Source organism: Argiope bruennichi, chromosome 2 (genome assembly GCF_947563725.1).
Source record: "Argiope bruennichi chromosome 2, qqArgBrue1.1, whole genome shotgun sequence".
NCBI classification, from domain to species: domain Eukaryota; kingdom Metazoa; phylum Arthropoda; class Arachnida; order Araneae; family Araneidae; genus Argiope; species Argiope bruennichi.
This window is the reverse complement of record NC_079152.1, coordinates 129,619,398-129,639,699: the sequence shown is the minus strand read 5'-3', so window position 1 is coordinate 129,639,699 and position 20,302 is coordinate 129,619,398. Positions and strand designations below refer to the sequence as shown.

General features: G+C 27.8%; 1 protein-coding gene across 1 annotated transcript in view; it reads right to left on the bottom strand.

Annotated features, from left to right (window-relative positions):
- The window catches only part of LOC129960278 (inactive angiotensin-converting enzyme-related protein-like), a 58,878-nt gene that overhangs the window by 12,976 nt on the left and 25,600 nt on the right, over positions 1-20,302 (bottom strand). The window contains exons 2-8 of the mRNA XM_056073583.1: positions 14,179-14,337; positions 12,947-13,073; positions 11,002-11,145; positions 9,484-9,675; positions 7,567-7,664; positions 5,269-5,438; positions 1,924-2,048 (exon numbers count right to left, since the gene is read on the bottom strand). Coding sequence (XP_055929558.1) covers positions 1,924-2,048; positions 5,269-5,438; positions 7,567-7,664; positions 9,484-9,675; positions 11,002-11,145; positions 12,947-13,073; positions 14,179-14,337 — 1,015 coding nt within the window. The remainder of the gene's footprint in view (positions 1-1,923; positions 2,049-5,268; positions 5,439-7,566; positions 7,665-9,483; positions 9,676-11,001; positions 11,146-12,946; positions 13,074-14,178; positions 14,338-20,302) is intronic.

The following is a 20,302-nucleotide window of genomic DNA, read 5'->3' as shown; positions in this document are numbered from 1 at the left end:
AATATATATAAATTAACACATGGAATATCCTACTTTTTTAGATATTAAAAATTATAAACTGATATTAGCTACTAAATAGTATTTATTAATTTCAAATACTTTTCTAAATTACTTAACTTTTCAGATCGCTAATGAGGAAATGAAAATATTGACGTTAATTAATGTGGAGTGGTTATTCGGGAGGGATACTTTAATTCTCTATTTGGCATGTTTGCCCAAAAGAAATGTGTTAGCACTTATGGAAGATCTACTATTCCAAGTGTTTTATACTAGTATTTTAAACATGATTTCGTACACAGATGTCTTCGTAATAATTAAAATAAACTGATTAACAGAAATTACAAAAATGTAATTAATTAATTCAAAGAACGTGTTAATATATTATACATATCCTACTTACTTGATATAAACACCCAAAAATAAATTTTACAGCAACTTTCTTCATTGACCAATTAAAGAATTAAATAACAACACAAGGCGTTGTTAAACATTATTGAAATTACACTTAAATATAAATGATTAAAAATCGGGTGGTGAACTTAAATTTGGTTCTTCCCTTAGTAAAAATTCGCAGAGCAGGGTTGGTTTACCACTACCGGAATTCTAAGGTTCTTTAAGTTTTGGTACTTTCACTTGAATTCACTGAACTTCGAAAACCATATATTTCTTATCGATTTTTTTTCTCGCTCTAAGTAGGTTTTAAGAAGCAAATATTATAACAAGCTGAAATAGGAGAATATTTAAATTTGGGTAACCTTTAAGAAAGCAAGTTTTACTATTTTAAGTAGAAAGGTAATGCATAAACTGTGCATCTGTAACGACAGTGTAAATCAAATGAAAGCATAAAATTAGCTTTTCAAGGCAATGTCTCGAGAAAATTTATTTCTTTCACCCACCCAACGTTATGGAGTGAGATGATATTTGCCATAGGCAGATATTTACTTGGCTATTTAGTAATCTGAACTTCGAAATATACTATATGAATCACTATAAATTCAAGAATAGTAATGAAAGAAAAATACAACTTTTATATGCGGCCTTTTTTCTCCTTACTTTCTCATACGCGAAGCACATAAAAAAAAATATTGTAATCGTCAAAAAAAAAAAAAATTTAAAATTTTGATGAATCTAAAAGCTTTAGACTTTTAGACGAATCCGAAACGCACGTTTTGTGAGTTATGTCTGTCTGTCTGCGAACAAGATTATTCAAAAATTCTTTGAGTTAGATGTATAAAATATAGCATATGATTTGTACACCAAATTTTACATATCTGTCAAATTTTCAAAGGAATATAAATTAACATAATAAGTGTAAAACGAAGAGAGATAAATGGTACACCAAATTAATTTTTAATAAGTCTCTAAATTATAGACTATTATCAAAATTAAAACCAAATCGGTCAAGGTATTGACCATCCATCAATCAATACTTCCAATGAAGTACAAACTCGGTAAATTAAAAATGCAATGACTTAAATATTTGAAATTTAAATGTGATTTAGTGACTACAGTTATACTTCTGTGTAAAATTTTCCTTTCATTCGGCTGAAAAAATTGTATCCGAATTATACAATCGGTGTTCGGGCATTGCATATTAACCGCATTCCAGCGATTAATCGCCAAAAAAATCACGAATTTCACACGCTAATAGGCATTTTTATAAGTATTGTTTACCTTTGGAATACGTTTAATAATATACACGAACATTTATTAGAGAGTATATGAGAGACTTTCGAGGGGGAACATTCCGGCTGGTTCATTTATGATGTCAGAACAGTCGCAGAAATTTAAAAGAAAGCAAGAAAAAACTGTAAGTAGAGTAGGGAAAATGCTAAACAAAGGAACGTGAACATAAAGATAACAAGATAGAAAAATAGCTGTTGTTTTTAGCGAGAAAAAAAATTAACAATCGGCATTACTAACCTGGATTCGCTCCCTCTCGGAAGACATTTGGTTGTCTGGCATACTGCAGGAAATATTGTATATGTCCCATTTCGTGATGAACAGTTATTAAATCCTCCATTGTAATGTCAGTGCATTGTTTGATCCTGCAAAGTATTAGTTAAGTAAAGTTATGATTTTTTTTTTTTTTACTTTACTCATATATTCAGTGATTAAAAACACTCTTAAACGAGTCTGAGAAAATTTCCATAAGTTTCTAATGTAAGAGGCCTGAACTATGAATATGGATAGTATTAAGGAGATTAGTGCTTGTATATCATTAGAAATAAAGGTTATCTCCAGATATCTTTCAATTATGTAACAAATTTGAATAAAAGGAGAGATGAAATTTATTTTCAATACCTAAGAAAATAATTTATTTCAATTCTAATCAACAATAAACATTTTTTTTTGGTTGCAGATTAGAATTCATTAACTAAACTAATCTTCATTAACTAAAACTAAACCTCTTCTGTAAATGTAAAAGACACTCAATACTATAAATACTATTCTAAAATTATCTGCCTTGTTTAAATAAAATGTCTTAATTTTTTTTTTTCTGAACACTAGGTCTTATTTTGAGAAAAACATATTCACGACATAAATTTTTCCAAAACATATTTTTTTTAATTCCGAATTCGAAAAATTTTTGAGAAGTCGTTGAATCTTTAATAAATGAAAACTAAAAATAAATCTTTCATAAAACACTAATAACAATTTAAATATTTTAAATTAATTCAAATTAAACTCATAATCATTTTTACTGATCACTTAGCAGTTTGATAAAATTTCTCGACGATTTCACTTCCCTTTTTATAGAAACTACTGCTTTTATACATGCAGACGTTGCATGCTTATGTAGTTGGGAATTATGGACCTGTTAAATAATTTCTTACAATGCTTGAAAACGTTTGCTGCAGATGATCATGTTCCCCAGTGCCGTCTACAGTTTGAAGATATTACCTTGTATATATGAAACTCCTGGCAAGTGATTGTAACGCATATTTGACCAACTCTCTAAATGACTTTCGAATTTAAAAGAAAAAGATGTTTTATAAATATTATTTCACTGCGTTCATCTTTTGAAAGTAAGTCACCAGTGATCATAGTAAGAAACTATCAAGCATTCTTTCTAATTAGCACACATTTCTTTTTCTTTTCTTTTTATTGCCAAGATGTATAGGAAAGAAATATAATGTGGCATAACATCAAAATTGTAGAATAGATTTTTAGAACGCATTTAAGTATTCAGATTTTGGAGTATTTTTTCAGATAGAGAAAATATGAACACTGTTATATGTTACTCAGAGTTAACTTTCAGATAAATATCTTTAGAAAAGTGTAATAAACAGAAACCAGCTTAGAATTGTATTTATGTAGAAATCAATAAGGCTTGCTGTTACTACTTGTACACCAGGTACAATACAAATTAATACAATACCAAAGATCTAATAGATGTGAAAAATCTACAGATGTTAGTTGTCGAAGTTAGTTTATTGTAAATTTAACTTATGCTTCAAGATACTTCTGAACTGTTTCCCTAATTGTCTAATCAAACACTGTGCTCCATTGCTTTGTTACCAGGTTAAGTTACATATCCTTCCTTTGCCGTTTTTGTGTTTGTTGTATATCCTTCCTTTCTTCCTTTGTTTCACATATATCATTTGCGTATAGAATAATAAGCTGCTATAAAATGAAACTGTGTACTATCGCACACATTTTTGCTCTATACAAGCATATTGAGTTTTAACTTTCGACAGAATATTTAACAACAGTTAAGCCAGCGCATACAATGGATAATCAGTGTAATCCGCGATCTTCTGATTCGGAAGTTGAGATTCTATTTCTAGATCAATATTACTTAAACTTCCGAAAAAAACTTAATCATAAAATTGGATAACTAGTTAGCAGCGTTGATATTCACGACGCTGATAAAGAACATTCATGGAACGCATTTAGAAATATTACTTAAACTAAGGTTACTTAAAATAGAAACGAACGGGTAAAAAAGATTCGTTTCACATATGGTGTTCTGATTTTATTAATACCCACAATTATCATATCTTCTTAGGTCATAACTTAATCCTTTGGCCCCAACACAGAAAGCCATGAAGTTGTCTAATTGTTTTTCTTGGGTTGTACTAAAAATCTTCTGGTATATTCCGCTCATACTAACCGTGCTTAGCTTATGTGTGGTATCTCTAATAATCCAGGACATAAATTCATTAATCTCTTCTACTACATTTTCTATCAAGGACAGGCTGATTAATATCTAAATAACGAATAGAAGGTAAGCAGCATAAGGGGAAGGAATTAAAAGCAACGTTAAGTATCTTCCGATTATTAAAAAAAAAAAAAAGAAATTTTGTTTATATCTTTTTTTTTTTTTTTTCGTCAAAAGCTTAACTTCTTCTAAAAAATATACCTACCATCAAATTCATGCATTGTAAATTTTATAGAAAACGATGTTTTATTACTTAGGATTAAAATGAAACATTTATTTAAAGTGAAAAAATTCAAGAAATGCTGAAAAATTTTACTATTGTATTAGCAAATAAATATAAATCAACAATTAATCATTGTTAGTTTATAATAATACATCTATTTTAACGCTGAAGAGAAGGCTTATCAAAAGTATTGAAACCAAAATATTTCACTGTTTCTCTTATGTCAAAGGACAATGAAGTATTTTTTATGAATTAATAATTAATAAATTAAATCATATCGTAAATCAAATTAAACTTTCATATAATGTAAATTAATTTCTAATCTCAATCGCAAAAATATTTTATATGCTTTTATTACAAAGTTGCCTCTCTACGTACCAAATCTCATTTGTTTTTTCAAATTTTATTTTAAGTTACATCTGTGATAGAATGCATGTACGATATCTTCTTGAAAATATTTCTATGAAAAGTGAAAATGATAATAATTTAGAATTCGTAAAATCATAGTTGTATCAGAAATGCAACTTATTTTTTGAGATTAAATATTCAGGCATTTAAGTCACCTTACTTTTCTTTGTTATAGCAAAAAAAAAAAAAAAAAAAAAAAAAAAATGTTTGCCTGCTTTATGTACCGGAATTTATGTTCCTTACGTGGATGACTGTACAGAAGAATTATTTTACCAGACATTACTAGAGAATTTATACAAGACTATTCATTTATCTTCTGAAAGATTGATAATTTTTTTTTTTATTTTCCTTACTTCGGCAATCCACAAATTTCATAATTAAATTATGAATTAAGCAAAGATACTGCTATTCCATACATATCGAAATATGATGAAAATATAAAAATTTTGTAAGAGAAATTTAGTACGGATACCTGTAGTCTTTTCCATTACAGAAGTCCCAAGCTGAGGCATGACAGATAATTTCTCTATCTTTGGGTTTTTCAATGAGTGAATGCCTCCAAAATTCTTCTGGCATCGGCTTTAATCCTAACGATGTGAAGAACTCTTCAGAAATCTTGAACATTTCTAGTGCTGATAAATTCTATAAAAAAATAATTGTTTAATATATGTGAACGATATTTTTATTTTTTTCATGAAAATTATTTTACATTTTTGATATTTTTTATATATATACGTTCCAAATCATATCTTTTTCATGATAACTCAATACAAAAGTAGAAATTGGCATCTAAAATATTTTGCTTAAAATATTTAAAAAAATATATTACTCTTTCTTAAAGACTATGGCTAACTGTTGCATTATTTGTTTATGAAATTAAAGAATGTTGAAATTTCAAACGAATTCAATTGTGCCTTAACACGTTCTGTCACAATTCACGCCTAATATTTTATCGTTTAACTATGGAAGAGAAATGGTCATCTGATAAATAGATGCTTCTGTATAATTTAATAGTTGATGTGAATCATAAGTGAATTACGCCGCAGTCAACACAATAGACCTCTGTTACATCTTAATATATAAATAAAAAGTGACTATGTATGCTTATAACTATGAGTCAGTTCATGTTCCACATTTCCTCCGGAACAACTGGATTGAATCCGCCAAATTTTCAAATCGTGTTAAGATATGAGAAAAAATATTTCGATTTTTTTTTAAATATAAAAAGTGATTAAATATCAACTAATTAATAAGTAACAAAAATTTCCTTTTTTAATAATCTGAACTATCTAACCACAACTTCATTTAAAGTTCTCTTTTGTTTCCTTTTGACATTGCTTTTATTGGTGTGTAAATCATAATTTAACCATGCTCGAAACTAATTTATGTTAATCTACCGTTCGATCGAAAACATATTTCAGCCTTTGTGAGCAAAATTGCTTAAAACAAAGTCCATTTTAAACATTTTAAAACAAATATTAACAACTCATAGAGAAAGTTAGCTATTTTTGGTTTTTAAAAATCATTTATTTTAATTGATATTCTAAATTTAATTAAAAGCAGCTGATAATAGGATTTTATATATTATATTATTTTATACAAAAAGTTTTTACTTTAAAAATATTATAAGTAAAAGGATTTTGATCTGAGTAAAGCCAGATATATCATTTATTATAAAATTCACTCTCTTTGATCTGCCACGATTCTTCATTAATTCAGAATTATAATATTTTTAATTGATATTTACTTTTTTATAGGAATAGAAGATGTGGGATCTCTTCAACTCTCATCCGTGGCAATATTGAAAGACACATACAAAAAATATGATTTCTAGCAGTAGGAAATTGCTTGTATATTAGATACAGACTTTTTCCGAAATACACTAGAATAAAATGAAAATAGACCTTCACACGATATATGCTAAACGACTCACTTTAATTCCAATTCTTATGCAAGCGAGATTTTAAAAGAATTGGGTTGTGTAAATAAGAAAAATCCCTAAGATTTTGGCTTATTGGCTTATTATACATTTACTTATTATTTAACACGCATAGTGATTGTAAATATATTGTGAAAATTGATTGTTCTTATTTTCTAATTCCAAATATGTGTAATTCAGTAATATTCATATTTTTTGCTTTAATTTTACCAATGAATGCTATATGTACATTTAAAATACTATTTCTTATTGGTTTCATTTCTGATCCTAAAAATTATAAAAGATCTAGGCTGTCAGTAGAAATTCATAAACCTTTCCAGAAAATTTAGGAAAACAACAGCGGAAGATAGAGAATTTTTAGAATGAGAAATTGCAAGTAAGTTACCGTTTGTTAAAGCGCTCAAATCTCAGAACAACTAGGGGGAAAAACAGCAAAAGGGTTTGAGAATTTTCGGAATGAAGAATTGATCAGATTCTATGTACATGAAGAGTAAATTACCATAAGGCATAAGTTTTCTTTCGAATATTTTATCGTTTGATTTCTTCATTGACCCATACTGAGTTTTTCAGCCTTATCTTAAACAGCTTTACTTTCAGAAAACATATTCATAATACACAATAATTAGACACTCTGTGGCCATATTACGAAACTTAAATACAATAATTGAAGTAGTTTCGAAAGGAATTCTCTGCCACTAGAAGCATTAGCCTCTTTTCATTTCAATCATTATTACACATCCACCCTTAAGAAGTACCACTTATTGAGACAGTCGAAAAACAGAAACTCGTTTTTATAAAAAGAAGGGGAACAGAGTTTGCTTTTGAAATCACCTTTGCTTCCATGATGGGTGTGACGTCGACAGATGGTTTTCCCAGGAATGGCTGTGTGATGTCCAACAGAGACACCCACGATTGGGCCCACATGTTACCTGTGAAAAAGCATATTTTGTTTATTAGAGATTGCATTAAAAATGGACAAAGACAGGGCGGATTGTAACAATGTTCTGAAAGGTATGCAGCTACGCCTTTCTTTAATGTTCTTGTAGAAGGTGATTAAAAGTTTAATAAACAGAATGATTAAACTATTATGGAATCATTCAGCATTTGGGTGTTAAATACAACCATCGTAATGTTGCAAAAATTTGTAATAAGATGGCTTATGAAATGTATTGTCTTATTAATTAAACGAAATTAAAATTATTAAAAAATGAGGTCGAAAATTAGGATTTCATTCAATAAATCATAATTTTAATAAAATGAATTTTGTTTCAATAGTTCTCAATCCATGGAAGTATCAATCTAGGTAAAATCAAACATATTTTACAATATGGAGACTTGCAGTCTTTAATTAGTTCATTATCATCAATCATTAATTAAAGTTTTAAATAGTTAAAATTTATTACATTGTTTTCTTAAGAGAATTCTTTTAAAATAAAAAGCTTTTCTCTTTTGAATAATAAAGAACATTCAGATGTATTTTAAAAAATAATATCGAATTTGTAGAATAATCACCCTAGCATGCTTAAAGTACTTTATAGTAACTTAACGAAACACAAATATTAGTAAAAATGATATACTTGAGGTATAAAAAAACTATTTATTATTTATCCGTAGAAAATGATTTAGAAACGATTTATATAAGAGAAAAATAAGCCAAATATTATGTTTTTAAAATCTTAGACTCATTTCATTTATACATATAGAATGTTTGTATAATAACTCACTACATTAAATTATGCTAACTAATTGAGTTTGAGCTAACTAAATCCAATTTTCCTATTATAATCAAAATTGTAAATAAAATTAACATTGAATTATGCGCATCTGAGGGTTTCAAGATGAACCTGAAAAACTATGCTATAAAAATCTCCTGATATAGAGTAGACGTCGCTATTTTTGAATCATCTTGAAAATTTTTTTTAAATAACTTATATAAAGTAAAATAAAATTAATTGCTGAATTTTTTTAAACCTTCTTTATATGCTTTGAATTAGGTATATTTCCAAACCTTAATAACATGAAGCTTCGCTTCGCTTCGAATAATTCGCAATGAAACAAGGCTTGGAAAAGTTAGCAAGAATTAAATAGTCAAAATAACATTAATTACAGTATACAACATGGGATATCTCCATAGCTGTTAAGCAGTATAGAAAGCAATCCCTTCTGAATACCATGATGATGGAGGACAACACAATTTTTATACGTTTTTATTCATATGCCGTATTGTGGGAGGTTTGACTATATATGCAGTTTGAAACTTGAGAAAATGAATTCATGCGTTTCATGATATTTTATTATTTTAAAATAATTATGTAATCTTTTTTAATAAACAAATAATAATTTATTATTTTTAACTGCGAACATAAATAAAATTCTGTATTTTGTTATTAGCAATGAAATATTTAATTTAGCAAATCCTTTTTTCATGATTTTTGACAAAACAGATGCATGCTATTAACCGCATTTCTAGTCAAAACATTAAATGCAAGGCCAGATTCATCAACTATAAAGAATGTAAATTTTTTTTCTATACGACTTAAACTTAAAGCTCTTTATAAGTTATACAACTTTTTTAATTACATTTTATTACACAATATGCCTATTATTCTTAATGAAGGCTTAATTTTATTCAAATGCAGTAATTAATTTAAAATACATTAAGAAAAAGTAAAGAAGTAATTGAAAGAGGAAGAATGCATAAAATAATCCCCATTTAAAGTAGTGCATTAAAAATGATAGGAAACACACCGAATAGATGTGCTGGAATGGGCCCATCATCTTTTATTTTATCATTTCCATAAACTTGTATAAGCCTCCTTCTGACGTAGGCATGCAGATGTTCATAGAGAGGTCTCAGTTGTTCCCACAGCGCTTCCAAGTCTTCTTCGAAGGTGTCGCTTTCGTAAGCTTCACGCCACATGTCGCCAGTATCAGGGAAACCTTTAAAAACACAATTGTATTTTTTCAATTCAGGATAAAACTCCTATATAATTGATACCTGATGAACTGTACGAAACATTGCTCTTGATTTGTATTCTGTATGGGTAAAAATTAAATAATGACATGAAATACTTTTCAATTATATCTTCCATTATTTTGCGTCATCACTTGACGTATTTGAAATCATAATAAAGACACAAAACTATCGTATATGCGTAAATAGAATTTAAACTGTGAAATCTGCTTTCATAAAAAATTAATTTAAAGATATAGAAATGATATGGCTTATCTTTAATAAGTTATAATAACTTAAAATTTTATTAGATATTTAAGGCTCAAGGACTGCCTTATCTTTGCACCTCATATTCTTATTTTCTTAAGATTTTTTATTTTTTATTTTTACTGGAAACGCATGCATTTTAGGAACTTTATAGAGGCAGGTAAGTGGTATCGACAGTTAAATGACCTTAAACTTTCGTCTAAGGGGCATACAAGAACGAGGGACGTTAATAAAACAAAATTTACGTTTGCTTGTCAGACTTCAATCTCTGGTAAAAATATTGAAATGTTTGTTTAATTATAAATATAATTAATAAAGTAGTAATAAAGGAATATAACTATAAACATATATAATTATAAACTGAATAAATGTAAATTTATTATTAAATGTCTTTAGAAATTTTGATATCTAAAGCAAAAGCTTTTAATATTACTGACATGTCTTTTTAATTTTAACTAATTTAAACAAGATTTCACGTAGGTAAATTAAATCAATTAAAAATAATTTTTAAACAATTTTTCTTAGTATGGTGGTTAGGTTTATGTTATGGTATATATGCTAGGTTTGGTTACGAATAGGAATATCTAAATAAAAAAGTAATGATTAACGCATAGCATTTTTTTTTTCTTCTAGGAGCACTAGGTATATTATGAATTCTCGTGCGAATTATAGAGCCTCACATCGGCCCTAAAATTTCATACAAGTTAAAAAATATCAAAATACGAATAACCATGACCATAATAAATTTGCCCGAATAACCATGACCATAATAAACCAAACATTTGTCATCTCCAATTTCTTTATCATAATTTGTGCATCATCATTAACTTAACTATATTTTCACTCATTAAATTCTCGAATATCAACCACCTCCAACTTATTATTGCTTGGTCATCATGCACGCACACACACACACATACATACATATATATATATATATATATATATATATATATATATATATATATATATATATATATATATATATATATATAAAACATCTTCCGTTTAGTTTAATTTTAAGATTAAATATATGGATGTCTTACCATTTAATCTAGCAGCTTCATTGCTTAAATTAACAAATCTGAGGTACTTTTCTCTAATTGGTTTTCCTGCAGCGTCTCTCCAAGCTTTCCATACATGAGCCAGTTCGTCGTAATCTCGAGACTTGGTTAAGATTCGTTGTATATCTGTAAAAAAAAGTATTTTTAAATATAATCAGTAAATTGATTACAATACTGAAAATTAAGATTTAACTTCCAGTACTGTAATAATTAATATTTTAATTAAAATATCTCTTAAGATATTTATTCATTTGATAATTGACTTCAAATGTACTTTCAAAGTTTAATATAAAACGAGAAAAATATAAATATTCAATAGTTAAGAAATATTTCATTAGGGGAAAAAGTTTAGCTGTTAATAAATAATACTAAAGCCCCCAAAGCATACTTTTTGCAGTAAAGAAGACATTTATGTTTATAATTCGCATTCTACCTATTCTTAATAGATATTTCCATCGCAGTACTTTTGCATTCTTCAAATTCACTTCGCGAGGATGTTTTTTTCAAATAATAACGCATTCAAATTCAAATATAGAACATAGGTTAAAAATTGAGCCTTTGTGTCAGCTAATATAGAAAGATTTGTTCTCTTTTTTAATATTAAAAAGGGCAGTTTAAATTTTAATTAACTTTAAAAATGAAATTGAATTTCAATACAGGTGAATTATTTCTCAGTAAAATCCAAAAAAAATTCCTTACTATCGAGATAATCTGAGATAACATTATTTACAAATTTGATAAATTACTTCAAATTGGGACAAACATCTATAATTAAGAAATGCAAATCCGGGATCTTTTACTCAACGTAGCTTATTATTAATTTATCACATCCTTATAACTCAATCAGAATAAAATATAAAAATATATTTGAAAAATAAAACTACTCATTTAATCCTTTCCAATATTCACTTCCTCATTAGGTTTTATTAAAAACCGTAATTCCGAAAAAAGATTTTTTTTTTTAACTTTTCGGAAAGAAAAGTGAAGCAAAAATTCTGAAAAGACTCATTGTTGAACTTATTTTCGACGCTTCTACATTTTCTCTTGGTCGTGGGAAAGTTTGCAAGGAATTTAACTGACTAAATAAAAAAAGATGCATCTTCATATAACTGAAGGGTTGTAATTAGGTAATCATTATTTATCAGCAATTGATAACAAAAGAAAAGAAAAATCTCTTCTTTGAAAACCCTTTTCTGTTTTCGGATACAAACAACAGTAATTAAGTTCAGCTAGAGAAAGTGCACAAGAAATTGAATCTCAAGGACGCAACCTTGAAGATAAATAACATTTCGAAAAAATAACAGATGCCTCAAACCTTAATAACAGGCTAAACAACAAATGCTTAATAAAGTTGGGAGGCAATCTGCGGCCAGGACTTTCTGAAAATAAACATCAAGATGAAAAAAAAATATATTTCAAGAATGCACTATGGGCGTTATCCAAAGAAATATAGCCTGAAGAGAACCACTTTCTTAGAATTTTGATGCTGTGTTATAAATTCCGAGGTACACAAACAAGTGATTGTAGAATGGCCTCGAACTTTCTGAAGGTTATCTGCTGTCAGGGTCTGAAGATTATCTGTAGGCAATTGCATGAGGTTATAAGTCTTAACATTTATGAGTTGGTGAAGCATTAATGCGCGAATGAGATGCTTGAACTGAATTAAAAATTGCAGAGATCCGTTTTGAGGTTAAGTAATGCATTTCCAAATTTAGTAAGTTTAAGCGCAGCTGTTGCGTCCAGTGTCGAAATTATGTGATCAAAAGTGAAAAGTTCCAAAAATCCAAATTTAGAAATATATATATAAACCTCCAGCATCTCTTATAAATAAAATATTGAGAACGAACCTAGTTTTATTTGTATTTCTTATTTGAAAAAGATTTCAAAAATTGGTGCCATTATTTAATATATACTTTAATATACTTACCAGGTTCAAGAGACAACTTGCAATCTTTTGGATTTTGTACGGAATTTGCACTAGCTTCAGGTGAAATATAGGGACACACTTTGGCAGTGCTGTACGTATTTTTCATTTCTGCTTTCAATCTGTTAAACTAGAATGATTTTCACATCAATTAAAATAGGAGTTCTTTTGAAAAATAAAATAGTACTTGCAAATATGATGAAAAATTATTCCAACAACTGATGAAAAGTCAATTTTCTTATCAAAAAGATAAAAATTTTCAACATTTTTAGTTACTTTAAATTAATAAAAAAAATTCTGCAGCTAGATATTTTGAAACATAAAAAATAGAGCATTTTCTTTATTATAATAGTGCATTATTCGCTAAACTTTAAAATCTTAAACATATTTAATGAAAAATTTGATAAGTTGAAACAAGTTGACAGGTCTAACTATACTAAGTTTTTAATTACCGTACATTTATATAATCTGGTAAAATTTGATGTTCAAATTATCTATAAATATGAATAAGATGTATATAATCTGAAATAATCTTAATTACTTTCCTTTTAGAATAATAATTACGTCATTAAACTGTTATTGCCTAACTGTCTAAAATTGCTAAACGCCAAAAAATATATATATAGAAGAAAAATATGCAAAAGAAAATTAATTTATATTTTTCATATAATATAACAATTAATGAAAAACAGGAATGCATTGCATTCCAATAATGCTCGACGATATTAGCTGATGTTTTTTTGCTATATTTTCTTTTATCAAACATTGTGAAATCAGTCAAGATTGCTTTTATTTATTGTTATTGCTTGCTTGTTTATTTATTGTTATGTTAAGGTTGTTTTTTATTGTTATTGTTATGTTAAAGTTGCTTTTATTTATTAAAAACAAACTCTATTGAATTTTTCTGCTACATTTTATATTTTGCTGTGGCAAAGAATAATTTCATATTTAACAAAGGATGTTCGTCTAAAATCTTAAAAACACGAAATCCGTTAAATGGTTATTAGATCAGAAGTTATCAATCAAAATTATTTCATCAAACACGGAAAAGAAAACAAAATCCTACCAGAAACTCAACTAAATACCATGGCATTTCATTTGCTCTGCTCTCTTAAGCATTGCATTTGAAGTCATTAAATTTTGGTAATAAAATAACAGGTTATTCGATCTCAAAATCTCTTGCATATAGGAAGTAAAATCATTTTGTGTTCGTATGAAAGGTTTTTTCGTCATACCTCATTAAGCTTATCCTCAGGTAAGGCAGCCGTGCCCAATACAGACAAGCTCTTGAACCATCTCCTAAGCAAAGTGTCATTAAAGGACTTCCAAGCGAAAGAAGTGGCATTTTTCCAGGCCTCTTTGTGGAACAGAGAGTACTCGAGGGTTTGTTCCAACTGAAAATAAAAAATAAGATATAAGTTGTTTGGTACCATTCAGTGTTTCCAGATTTTTAAAATAAAAATTATTGCTTTACACTCGACTTCGTTATCTGTTTACTTCCTACCATACGAAGTAGACATGAAGATCGGTAACCGTTAATTTCATCATATTCTATCCCGAGGATTTTATGAATTTCTATAACCAAAATTAATCATTATATGTTTTCCATTGTGCTTTCGACCACAGCATCTAAACTTTTCACGTTAGAATGAATACAATTTCCATATGGTTCCGCATATTTACAGATGTAAATAAAATCTTGAAATTTCCAACAGGAAGATATACGCTACTTAAAAACGTATTCATCTTTTCCCCTGTTCTGAAATGTCTATTTATAAATTTTCTAAACTTTAATTGTAAAAGATTTATATTCAATCTGTGCGCTGCCATGTTGAATAAAACCACTATTTATATTTTTAATTCTTCCATCCATATATTTACGTTTTATAAACGAAAATGATTTCTTTGACGATGTCATAATCATTCTACAAACACTGCAAACTTTCGAATATTTAATAAAATAATTATTAATTAATTGTATGTCCTTTTGTTGTCAGTTTCAGAAAATCTATGTAAACAATTTGGAAAACTGTTAAATTCTCTCATTTCGTATCCAAAGCCATCAAATAATAATGGGAAGGAATTTATTTAGAATTACCAGTTAACTCTGGAGAATTATTTAAATGCATTTTCTGCTCTAAATGTATATTTTCAAAAGAATTATCAACCGAATGTATGTATAGGAATTTTTGAATATAATTTCGGAAGTTTACTCCCATGAGAAAAGTAGCCCTTACCAAAACTTATTGATAAAATTTAGTTACATGGGGGAATTGAACAAAATGGGGCACAGTTTGATTGTGTCATTGGCAGTTGGGCTTAGCACATAGCTCAGGATATCACGTATAAATCAAGGTAGGGAAATATAAAGGTTTTCGGGCATCTGTTAATCTCATGAGGATTGGAACAAATTTCGTGTTCTATATTCTCATTCATATTCATTAACCGTGCTTTTTGAGCTTCAGTTCTTGTTAGTGCTAATATTCTTTGAAATTTCTTTTATACATTATGTATTTAAAGATATATAGTTTAAAGAGAATGAATGTAATGAATTTGTGTCTATAAAAATTAAATGCGAACACGCATTAGCCACATTTCTTTAGGTGCTTAACGACAGGTAGATTACGGAGGGGAAGGGAGGCTAAAAATTCCCTTTCTTAGAGGGTGCCGTAGGGTGGAATTGTCAGTATGCTCGAAGTAGAATGTCACGAATGGGAGGGAGTAATGCTATGTTCCTGATATCATTCACTTTTTGTGATTTGAAATACGATAAGGGAGGACAAAAAAAATCATATTTTGTCCCGGATGTCTGTTGCTGTCGCTACTCTACTGCGCCGCTTCAGTGCACGTTAGCTAATGATCCTTCACTCATATATAGACCTACTTTTAGATGTGACTTTCACTTGACATTATTTGGCATAACAACATTTCACTCATTAAATCGCAACTCATGTTTTATATAAGGAAGATGACCAATATAGACATATATTTTTTTCTAGATAACAACAGAAAAGGGTAGTAATGTCAAAATTAATAGTAATATAATTAGGGCAATAGTAATAATGTAATAAGGATAGTAATGTAAAGTTTGTCTATTCTTAAAGCAAATGGTTGATTTACAACTAAAGAGTAAAATAAGATTTTTATTAAATAAATGGTAGCAGGAAAAGGGAATATTGTTGTATTTGGAAGCCCCACTGCATATAATTTATTTGAGACAATAAAGATTTATTAGAATTATATATAAACCAAATATAGAAAGAATATAGAAATATATATACAAACCTAAGAATAACTTATAAATTTAATTTTTGAGCAGCTATATATATATATATATATATATATATATATATATATATATATATATATATATATATATATATATATATATATATATATATATATATATATATATATATATATATATATATATATATATATATATATATATATATATATATATATATATATATATATATACATATATTTCTCAATAAAGCATATGTGCAGTACTTTAATTGTAATAGGAATTTATAAAAAAAGTTTTTCAAAATGTGTTACAAAAGGAGCAACATAGAGCTACTGTAATCTTTGAGAATTTGGCAGTTATCTACTTTAAGAAATTTGTAGGCAAAAAAAAAAAAAAAAAAAAAACCATTCTTATTGCGATTATTTGAAAAAAGAAAGAAAAAAAGAGAAATATTTCTAAAGGAATATTTACCTTATTGTTTTTGTAAATGGAGTAATAATGTTTTCCAAATATAACTTCTATATCTTATCAAATGTTTTGAAATGTTTCGGTTTTAATTGCTATAACTTACTGAAAAACTTCAAAACATGTCTTAAAAATACTTCATACTTAAAAATAATAATGTCGATTCAAAGAAAAAAAAAAATAGATAAAAGTTGTCTTGTTAGATATTTTGCTATTTCATCATTTCTCATTATTTTTTTTTTCTTTCGGTTCGCATCTTTCCCAATTTAGTATTTGAAAAGAAAAACGTTAGAAGTAAATTGTTTAAAAGAAACTATAAACTTCCAAGGAAGAAAACGAAACATTTTTCGGATTGTCAAACTCATCTCAGTTTTTCAAGATATAAATTGTTATTCGAACAGAAAATAAATGGACAGTTTTGCCTCGTTCGCACATCCTGCCTAATTGGTTTGACCTTGGTCATCCGTTCCGACCCGCTGACCCAGAGAGTCGGCTTGGCTACAATGTTTCATTATGGAACGAATGGCCTGTCGGAAAAAGGTCAAGCACCGGCCATAAAAATTTATGACATGCCATTAAGGGATTGGGTATTAACCTTGCGCATTCTTTCCGACCCATCGTTAAGTGCTCTCTCTTTGTAATCGCTGTCTGGTTAGCTCAATAGAGCTTAACGAGGTGGAAGAATAGTCGGATCGTGAAATCCTCCGAATTGTACTAGTTTAAAAATGGCACTTACAGTCTCAAACCGTTTTAAACGGATGTCAGCTTTAAGATTTAAAATTATTTCATGACAATAAAGGTTTGATTTCATAATTTGATAATCTCCATAAAATTTCGAGAGGCAATTTTCCAAAGTATTTGAATTTTTTTTTCTAATAATGACATAATTTTCAATGCTATGTTACCATTACAATTGTTTAGTATTTTTTTTATACATAATAAAAAATATTAAAAAATGCATCCTTAAATTCGAATGTATAAAATCTCGAAATAAAATACTGTTAATTTGAGCCTTAACGAAACAAACTTCCACTTCAGGGCGGCAGAACAGCATTTGTCTGAGTCTATTTTTGTGTACTGGACTCACTGGATGGTTCGACGAAATTCGGTTTGGACACCGAATACTGAGATCTTACCACCAGGGCATCACAACTCGAATTCATTTTCTAGTAGCCTCAAAGGTCATACTAAACTGACTTACAATTCAAAATGAATGCCAATTGATACCAAATTATAGATCTTATTTCCTGATGCTATTTTCACAGCAGTCGAATGATGATTTTTAAGGCAAAGAATTATGAAATTCGTGTAAAAATAATATTTATCCTAGGTTTTAAACTTAAAAGTGAAAAGGTGCGGTTAAACATTTTTGAATGATTCTTCTAAATAGAATATGTATAGTATATTTATGCATTCTTAGAATTTTTTAAATTGCATAAGTAATTCTTAGAAATTCATTTTAGTTAATTCATTTTAATTATTAACCAGCAATTTTGGCACGAAAGCATGCTTACAATATGCTTAAAGAATTCAGAGTTCTAAATCTCAAATAAGAGTGGAATGAAGGCAAATTGCTAATGAGAAACCATGTCAAATAAAGGGTTAAAAAATATTCAGTGATTAAATCAATGAAAAAATTGTTTATTATCCATGTTTATAGTTTTTAAATACTAGTTTCTTCGAAATTTGTGTATAATTATGCTCTTTCCGAATGGTTATACGTATTCAAATAGCCTATTAGTAACAAGGTTTCTATATAGTATAACATTTACTCCAATATTATTGATTTTGACATGACAAAGAAGTCACAAACATTAGTTTACAGTTTTTTAGTTGCTTATAAAAATATTTTTTCATGAAATAAAGGCAATTTTTATGTCATTATTTTTGGAAGCATTTTTAAAATCTGCATTAAACTCAACTTAAGTAGACCACTGTAAGAAATCAAGTATTTGCCATATTAAATGATAAAAAAGTACCAAAATGACTATTTCCATGATTAAAAGAAATTAACTCCATCCCTTAAATTAATTAAAATTCCCCTTTTTTTTCCGAAGGGCCATTTTAAATCCAATTATCATTTACAGAACAAACATCATGAGCTCAGCGTCTTCCTCTTTCCATTTTAAACTTCACCTTCCTCTACAACATTCGCCCTTTCATCAAGTTTTGTGTGACTGTAGAAGCAAAAATCAAGTACCATTGACACAGAGAAAAACCGCGTAAAAAGCTGCACAAAATTTCATTTACCAGTTTGCCAACCTTATTTGTGAGCAGCAGCAGGGGATTGCCTCCATGAGAAAAACCGTTCCACACCAGCAACCACCACTGAATAAATACGTAAATAAAATAAAGCCCACTCGTTCAAATAAAAAAAGGAATAGAAAAAAAAATAGCTTTGTTTTCACACATAGTCGCTTTTCACAGGGAGTCTAACGGTGTTTGGTTTAGTTTTTTGTACTTTTATCTGACCGAAAGGTCGGACGTGCGTTTTGTAAGCGCATCAAATCTGCTCTACATTTTCCGGATCATCTTTACAGATTGTTTTATATGCCATCAGTTTCTTTTCCGTGCTAGTAACAGAGTTATGATTGAACGGCTTACATTGAACTGATTACATTTATTTCCTCCACTAATGTATATTTCCCCAAGTTTTGTTTTAAAAAATTGTTATTGTATTAGCAGGTATTTTTTTTAAAAATATAATTTCAGTAGTGTGATTGCCCTATATATATATATATATATATATATATATATATATATATATATATATATATATATATATATATATATATATATATATATATATATATATATATATATATATATATATATATATATATAAATGATATTTTTTGTTGATTGAAGAAAAGTTGACATAATTATATCATTTACCTTATTAATTAAATTAGGAAACATTAGACGAGAAGTCTTTTATATATATATATATATATATATATATATATATATATATATATATCACATCTTTTTCAAAAAAGAAGCACTGGAAAATATGGATTAATTACAGCTAGAAAATGAATTATCTTTCTGTGCTAAATTATTTAAAACAGATATTTTATACTTGTGATTCTTTAAATTAGCGAATTCTCGGATTTTGTAAGCTGGTCAATTTAATACGGACAGAATTTAAAGATTTAAAAATAAATAATGCTTATGTAATTTTAAATTGGTAATCTTAGGGATAAGTAATGCCAGTTCAAAAATTAATGAAAACTGGACCATTATCCGATTTCTTCTAGAATATTTTTCTTAAATTGTCAATCGATTTTTAATTAAAAGTTCAGTTTAAACTTGAACGAGTATTTATAATTTTTTTTTTATCTTTCTTTAAAATAATTTTTTTTTTTTTACATCAAAATTCTCTAAAATGATCTAATTTATCTGTTGTCAGTGTTGCAATTTTTAAAACAGAATCTTTCAGACGTGCATTCTCTATTGGTTTCACTGAATGTTGCTAGGTTTCCATTAGTGACTTTTAAATAATTAATATCATAAACAATTTATGTTGTTTGCTAACACATATAAAAATAGATTTTATTCTTTTTAATGAGGTTGCATTTTGAAACAGATTTAAATTTTAATCTACACTTCCCTTCATTTATTTTGGTAAATATGCATTAAAA